Source organism: Stomoxys calcitrans, chromosome 1 (genome assembly GCF_963082655.1).
Source record: "Stomoxys calcitrans chromosome 1, idStoCalc2.1, whole genome shotgun sequence".
In the NCBI taxonomy this organism is placed as follows: Eukaryota; Metazoa; Arthropoda; class Insecta; order Diptera; family Muscidae; genus Stomoxys; species Stomoxys calcitrans.
In genome coordinates this window covers 270,862,870-270,870,574 of record NC_081552.1, presented here as the reverse complement: position 1 = coordinate 270,870,574, position 7,705 = coordinate 270,862,870, and the positions used below count along the sequence as shown (strand labels likewise).

Sequence of the window (7,705 nt, the reverse complement as noted above, 5' to 3'; positions counted from 1 at the left end):
GCGTTAGCAACATACACAAAATCGGAGTTGATTTTGACAGTGCACTCAATATTTTGTTGTTGGGCAACTGCCACTACCTGTAAATGAATATATCTTGTATGTTAGAAAGAATTGTCGACTGGCACAGCAAAATGAATTTTTTTTTCTCGCCAGTGTAAAAAACAACCCCCGTCATTTTTAACATCTCACCACTGGAGACTGCTATCATTCGACACACGCTCTAAAAAACAAAAAAATTGTTAAACAGTGATTGATATTTCTCAGCTTTTAGCCCATTTTAAATTGATTAATTTATTTGTTTACACTTTTCCTCGCCGCCAGACGGCCAAAACACTATTATCGGCATCAGTTGACAAGTTACCATACGTAATAAATTTTTTTTTTCTGGTTGCGTTGTCAGACGCCAACCCAACTGAACGTTAGTTGCTATCCATAATCGACCCTTAAGTAAGAAATGAATCCCCCGTGAATAACCTGTTGAATATAAGACATCCTAAATTCTGTGGTGGATCGTTGTAGCCATATTTTCATGTGGAGGTGTAGGTGAGCAAGCTCGTTGCGATCCAAAGGACCGATCGCCGCGAGATTGTGGCCATTGGTTATTTAAAGGCGCCAATAACTCGCCGGCCTCTCACTGAGACTCTCCGCTGATAGTCTACGACTACCGATGCAGCTACTCTGTATGGAGCATTCTACTTTCCGCAACCTGCACGTTTCTCGTGACAGCAATGAACACCACACTCCCATGACGGGCGTGTATAAGTGTGTTTTTGGTTGTCATTAATAATTATACCTACCAAGATTTTTTGATTAAGATGACATCGATCGGTGGAGTCATGCTTTGTTGGAAAAACAGATCCGAATGTGTAATGATGCAATATTCCAATATTTTGTAAATATATCCAGACATAATCAGGTATGTTTTTGGTTGCCTTTGCCTTTCACACCTTCAACTACAAATTGCTTCATTTTATATACTTAGCTTGTTTACCATTAGCCTTAAGTAACTTTATTTGACTAAAACAATAGTGTGAAAATTTTTATCGATTTAATTTTAAATGAGTGTCCATGTAAAATAAGCGTCCATGTAAAATTTAAATAAGTTTTACTAAAGATTAAGAGTAGCCATATTTCCAACCCGATATCCACAATTTTTGTTACGCAAATGGAACTCTATTTGGGTTCGCTTAGTTTAATATAAAAACATTTTGATCTCATTCCATGTTGTTGAATATTTAATATTCTACACAATAAAACTGCCTTTACTTTCTGTTGATAGCTTGATTTTATTGGTCTTACTGAGAGCGCAATCGCAAACAAAATAGCAGGTTATCAACAGGTCGGATCAAGCACATACTGTGTTTAGCAAATATGAAGCAAATTGTTTATTATATTGTTATGTTCGAAGAATTGATACACGCATTTAAACATTATAAAATTACATTTATTATCAATATAAAAAAGGAATAAGTAAAAAAAAGAAACAGTGACTTGTGCAATGTATTGTTAAGCGCTGATTGGATATATCATAAAAAAAATGGTGGTATATAAAGCTTTTTAAAAAATAGCCATGTTAATAACATAGAAAACATAGAAACATATCTTCGTTAAAACTTAGAACCAGTGTTGTCAATAGAGACATAACAATCTCCCACACTAATAGGGAACGTGGTCTTGGAAACGTGCTGGAAGTCTCCTTACTCTGTTCGATCGCCTAATACTTAGTGGTGTCTCTGGCAGCTGTGGCTCGGCGGAGGCTGGAGGCTGCGATTCGCTGGGAGCTTGAGGTTGTGTCTGATTCCGCTGGATTATGACTTCTTCAATTTGAGGTTCCTTCTGTGGTGGATTTCCTGTAACTAAAGTGGGTTGATTTTGATCATAAACCATGGACTTATACAATTGATTAATATGTCTTTTAAGAACATAATTATTGTCAAGTTTAATGCTGTAGTGAATATTCCCAAGTTTTTGCAGAACGGTACCGAACTTCCAAGTCGGGACTCCTTTGCTAAACCAACGAACTTGGACCCTCTCTCCAACGCCTAATTTTCGAACTTTTGGGTTGACCACTTCAGATTTCTTCAATTTTGTTGGGCGAATTGAGTCTAATTTTATACGTAAGTCACGTCCTAGATATAAGTTTGCAGGGCTTTTGCCATTTGAAAGCGGAGTTGCTCTATATCTGGTAACTATTTCCTGCACTTTGAGGCGTAATGGTAACTTTTCGTTTTGCATCGCTTTTAGCTTCCTTTTCAAGGTTTGAATATGTCTTTCCGCAAGTCCATTAGTAGCTGGATGCCCCGGTGCAATAAATTTCTGGATAATACCGTTGTTCTCGCAAAAAGTTCTAAATACGGCACTTTGAAAAATTGTAGCGTTGTCAGATACCATAATTTGGGGAAGACCATGTGTTGAAAATATGCTTTGTAATAATGATATCGTGATATCCGAAGTTGGAGCTTGTTTTATTACCTTTATTTCAGGCCATTTCGATTTTGCGTCAACTAACACAAGAAAATAATGATTTTGGAAAGGACCTGCGTAGTCAATATGCACTCTTTGAAAATTTTCGATTGGGTCCTCCCATTTGTGTGTTTCCACCTTTGGGGGGCATCTTCGTATCATAGCACAATCAGGGCACGATTTTACCAATGTTTCAATGTCAGAGTCGATCTCCTTCCAAAAACAATACTTTCTGGCTAGCTGCTTCATTCTTACAACGCCAATATGTGTGTGGTGTAATTCACGTAGCACTGCATCGCGTAATGTAGCAGGAATCATAACACGAGTTCCCTTAAATAAAACGCCATCTTGTATAGAATACTCAGGATCTGTATTTCCGCCATTCAATAGCGATTCCTTTAATTTTTTGAATTCATCGTCGTTCTGGGTTTCTTTTGCAACCGATGTTGCCGTTATTGAAATTGATGAAATTTCATTTATAGTTTGATCTTGGATATCTTTTGTTTCTTTATCAAGAAAATGTAAAAACTTTGAAGACGCTGATAAAGGGGCTCTTGATAAACAATCTACATGTGCTATTTGATCGGCTTTGCGATGCTCAAGTTTGTAATTGAATCCTTGTAGAAAAGAAGCATATCGCAATAATCTTTGTGAGGTCATCGCTGGCGTTTTAGCATGCTGGTGAAAAATTCTCGAAAGTGGACGGTTATCAGTCACAAGTGTAAATTCTCGACCATGTAAATACATAAATAATTTGTCAACAGCAAAAATGATTGCCAGAGCTTCTCTGTCGAGTTGACTATAATTTTGTTCAGCTTTTGTTAAAGCTCTGGAAATAAACGCAACTGGTCTTTCACAACCATCTACTATGTGTGACAGTACTGCTGCAACTCCTGTGGGACTTGCATCACATATAAGGATCAATGGCAGTGACTGGTCGTATGGTACTAAAACTCGCTCATGCAAAATTTCTTGCTTCAGCTTAATAAAAGCTTCTTCACTTTGCTTTGACCATACAAATTTGTTTCCTTTTTCCAGTAGACTTCTAAGTGGATGTGTAATGGTAGCCATATTCGGAATAAATCGCGAATAATACGTAACCATTCCCAAAAATCTTCTCACCTCGTCTACATTTTTGGGACGTGGAAGTTTTGCCATGGCTTCTGTTTTTGATGGGCATTTAGATATTGAATTCTGGCTTATTACATATCCTAAGTATTGTATTTGTTCTTTAAAGTACTCACATTTGTCCTTGTTAACGTGTAGATTATATGTCTGCAGGCGTTCCAAACATTCAATAAGTCGCTGCTCACACAGGGATTTGGTTGGACCGTGCACAATTATGTCATCAAAATAAGATGTGGTACCTTCAAGGCCTCGTAGAATTTGGTCTATTATACGATTAAATTCGCTAGGAGCGGTCTTTATACCAAATGACAAGCGATTCATTCGATACGTACCTCTGTGTGTAGAAATTGTTTGAATTATTTTGCTTTCATCATCCACTGCTACATGTAAATACGCTTTATATAGATCCAGCTTACAAAAATATTTGGAATTTTTCAATGTGTTGAATATTTCATCTATTCGCTTTATTGGATAGTGAGCAGGCTCCAATTGGGGATTGACGCAGAGCTTGTAGTCAACACATAACCGCACATTCCCATCAGGTTTTGGTATTACAACCAGTGGCGAACCCCAATTACTGGTGTTAACTTTTGAAATTATACCCTCGTTTTCTAATGTGTCGAGTTCTTGCTCTACTTTTTCACGAAGAGCGAATGGAACTTGCCTTTCCTTTAAAAAAGCTGGCTTTGCCCCTTCCTGCAATTTTAATGAACATATTAAATTGGGAATACACCCCACTTTCTGCTGGAAAACTTTTGAGAACTTTTGCGTTATTTCACTTATTGAGTTTATACATACGTTGTTGTCTGTATTTACCTTCAAACAGTCTTGGTCTACTTCTCTAAGATCAATTTTAAGATGCCTTATCCATACACGGCCAAGCAACGCAGAGTGTCTAGCGTCCACAACAAACATTTTCTCTCTGGACTTCCTGTTTTTATATTGGACATTAACATCCACTACACCCAGAGGTATAAACACATCCCCCGTATAAGCGCGAAATGCTATCTTGGTTTTTTGAAGCTTTAAATTTAATTTGAGTTTTTCAAAATCGTTCTTTGGTATGAGAGTGTAGCCGGCACCAGAGTCTACTTCGAAAACTTGCTTCCTCCCGTCGATTGAAACCGTTGCGAAAAATTTTTGCAATTCTGGTGGTGGAATTTCTGATTTGTTGTAAATATCGACTATTTGATGGATACCAAAATTATCATCATCCTCACAGTAGTCGTCATCAGATGAACACGATTGTATTGCATTATATGATGAATTTTGTTTAATTTTCGATTTTATGCATACTTGTCTCACATGACCTGTTTTGTTACAAAAAGAACATTTTAGATTGTTTTTGTTTATTTTACATTCATTTGATCGATGATTGTTTCGCCCACATCGTAAGCACATCCCTTCAAGACCTAGTTGTCGATAATTAACTGTTGATGACGATGATGCGTATCGATTACTTTTTTGGTATCGGGTACTTGTTGCGGATTGTTTTTGTTTTATTTTATTTACCTCGCTTGTTGAAGAACTCTGCATAATTTCATTATTATTTATTTTCGCTGCCTCCCACGCCTTCGCCTTTTCACAAATTTGCACAAATGTGTCTTCGGGTTTTTGCAGCAATTTTTCACGAATGCTATTATCTCGGATTCCTCTTATAAACTGCGCTCGACAAAATATATCCGAAACTGATTTGTTACAACTACACACAAAATGACACATCGCCGCCTTTTCCTGTAAAACAGCAATAAAATCAGAAATACTCTGATCTTCATTTTGTATTTCATTTAAAAACTTGTGTTGTTGCACAAGAATATTTTTTTTAGGACAGAAATGTTGTTTCAAATGGAGTATAATATTGTCGTAGGATAGTTGGTTGATCGGTGTTGGAGCGACTAATGTTGCTAGTGTTGAATAATTTGATGCACCCACATACTGCAGCAATAATTTTGCACACATCTCTTTGTTTCCGAAAACCCCTTTCAATTGCAGATAATTTTCCAATCGTTCTTTATAAACATCGAATGATTCTGTTTTAGGGTCGAATTGATCAAAATTTGAAATGACATTGACGCTGGTTATGTTCGATTGTTGAAGCTGTTGTTGTTGCTGTTGTTGTTCCTGCAGAGCATTGGTCATGCTGGTAATTGCTTGCAAAAGTTTATCCATATCAGCAGACATTTTACTGTTTTTATGATTGTTGACTTGATGCTTTTCTTTTGATGGTTCTGAATGTTGATTAATCTTTTTTTTATCCTCGTCGCCAATTTGTTATGTTCGAAGAATTGATACACGCATTTAAACATTATAAAATTACATTTATTATCAATATAAAAAAGGAATAAGTAAAAAAAAGAAACAGTGACTTGTGCAATGTATTGTTAAGCGCTGATTGGATATATCATAAAAAAAATGGTGGTATATAAAGCTTTTTAAAAAATAGCCATGTTAATAACATAGAAAACATAGAAACATATCTTCGTTAAAACTTAGAACCAGTGTTGTCAATAGAGACATAACATATATACTTTCTGGTCGCAGAAGAAGCTTATACTACACACACATACAAAAAATAATTAAACACATATTAACAACATATCTAAAGACTGATTCATTATGTTGGTCCCAAAAGTTGGAAGCTTTAAATAACCTATAACTTATTCGCTGTCAACCAACTTAGTTTTTGAGTCCTTGGTAATGAGTTGTAGCAATGAGCCTGATTTTGGACGTTCCACTCCTTTGGTCCATTTATGAAATAGTCTAGCAATGAAAATAATAAAACATTGGAGGAATATTAACATAAAATAGAATATTAAAACTATGAGAATTTCTGATTGCAACGATATGAATGAAGCACTTACTCTGCAACTTCAGTTAAGGTAGTCCATGTAGTAAAGTCAGCCTTTGGCATCCATTTACGATTCATCGGGGTATCCAATGTGACGGGAAGAATTGAAACAACTAGAGAATCAGTTGGCATACCGGAATCAGATCCGGCCAAAGAACGTGTAAGTTGGTGGACCGCTGCTTTAGACATGCCGTATCCTATCATTCCTGGCGTTCCTTGCAATGCTGGCTTAGCTCCAGTCAATGCCAATACGCCACCATCTTTTAAGTAGTGAGCTGCGACAGCGGCAGATATTGTCGATGTCCACACGCTTTGACGCCACATTAAGTCGGCATTTTTTGCTAAATCTGTATATGCATGAATATATTAAAATTATGCGCACACAAAGTAATTTTATATCCCTTTTGCAAACTACCTTTTTTTGCATTGCCGCCAGCCCAGCCCCCTGCCACGCAAATAACGGCGTCCAGTTTGTGGTCTTGCAGGACATCACCGACTTTAGCAAGAACATGCTGCTCCTGTTCAGTCCATGAACCGTCTCTAGGAACAACAATGCTAACATCGGCCTGTTCATTTTCGCTTAAATCTATGCTGCCAACCCACTGTTTTTTTTATTATTTTTTCGGAAAATGAAAGTTGTTTGTTGTATTACAAGGCCATGTTGTTATTCATTTGTTGCTTTCAAGAGTACTCACATAATTATTACTTTTAAAATGAGAAACACAAGCTGCACCCAAAGCCCCTTTACCTCCATAAACTAACACACGACCGACCGACATCGCTTATTAATTAATGCTAAATAAAACACCCGAACTGAAAGCTGTCTGGAAAACGAATGCACAATGTACTTTTATTCTTGATTTTTTTAAGGAATTAAAACAATAGCACAACTAGGGATGGAAAAGTCTGTACTTTTGTACTTTTTTACCCGAGGAGAACCGCAGTACACCCGTGACCGATTTAGTACCTTTTCAAGCAAGGGTTGGTACTCAATTGTTGTTGTTGTAGCCACACATTTCCATGTGGAGGCAGTGTTGTCAGATAGAGGAAATTTCTCCAAACGGGATTTTTTTGTGATTGGGGGAAATTTTTTTTCATTTGGGGTACGGGTATTTCGTCAGCATAGCTTCAAATTTTTTTCGTGGGCATAGAAATTTATATTATGTTTATTGCTGGCCAATACCTCCGTATTAAATGTGATTTAATAGAAAGCATATTAACCTACACTGATGTTTGCTGTAGAAACTTATCTCCCGAGATGAGAAA

General features: G+C 36.8%; 2 protein-coding genes across 6 annotated transcripts; both read right to left on the bottom strand.

Annotated features, from left to right (window-relative positions):
• Window positions 1–1,469: 1,469 nt before the first annotated feature.
• LOC131998579 (uncharacterized protein K02A2.6-like) lies at window positions 1,470–5,095 on the bottom strand. 5 transcript variants are annotated; one of them, XM_059371076.1, is made up of 4 exons: window positions 4,408–5,095; window positions 3,924–4,287; window positions 3,708–3,854; window positions 1,470–3,626 (listed from the first exon to the last, which is right to left on the bottom strand). In XM_059371076.1, the coding sequence occupies exon 4, from the start codon at window positions 3,619–3,621 to the stop codon at window positions 1,657–1,659; it is 1,965 nt and encodes a 654-aa protein (XP_059227059.1). In that variant the 5' UTR covers window positions 3,622–3,626; window positions 3,708–3,854; window positions 3,924–4,287; window positions 4,408–5,095; the 3' UTR covers window positions 1,470–1,656. The 5 variants fall into 5 exon arrangements, with proteins under 5 accessions (XP_059227059.1, XP_059227058.1, XP_059227061.1 ...); XM_059371075.1 differs by having other exon boundaries at window positions 3,924–5,095; XM_059371078.1 differs by having other exon boundaries at window positions 1,470–1,856; window positions 3,924–5,095.
• A 1,023-nt stretch (window positions 5,096–6,118) lies between these two features.
• LOC106095821 (dihydropteridine reductase) lies at window positions 6,119–7,306 on the bottom strand. Its single transcript, XM_013263209.2, has 4 exons — window positions 7,135–7,306; window positions 6,855–7,041; window positions 6,453–6,786; window positions 6,119–6,351 (listed from the first exon to the last, which is right to left on the bottom strand). The coding sequence occupies exons 1-4, from the start codon at window positions 7,216–7,218 to the stop codon at window positions 6,249–6,251; spliced, it is 708 nt and encodes a 235-aa protein (XP_013118663.1). The 5' UTR covers window positions 7,219–7,306; the 3' UTR covers window positions 6,119–6,248.
• Between the last annotated feature and the right edge of the window lie 399 nt (window positions 7,307–7,705).

Coding starts and splice junctions, on each gene's coding strand:
- LOC131998579 (XM_059371075.1), bottom strand. CDS start 3,621: ATGGCAAAACTTCCACGTCCCAAAAATGTAGACGAGGTGAGAAGATTT.
- LOC106095821 (XM_013263209.2), bottom strand. CDS start 7,218: ATGTCGGTCGGTCGTGTGTTAGTTTATGGAGGTAAAGGGGCTTTGGGT. Junction 7,042..7,134: donor ATTTTAAAAGTAATAATTAT/GTGAGTACTCTT, acceptor TAAAAAAAACAG/TGGGTTGGCAGCATAGATTT. Junction 6,352..6,452: donor ACCTTAACTGAAGTTGCAGA/GTAAGTGCTTCA, acceptor TTTCATTGCTAG/ACTATTTCATAAATGGACCA.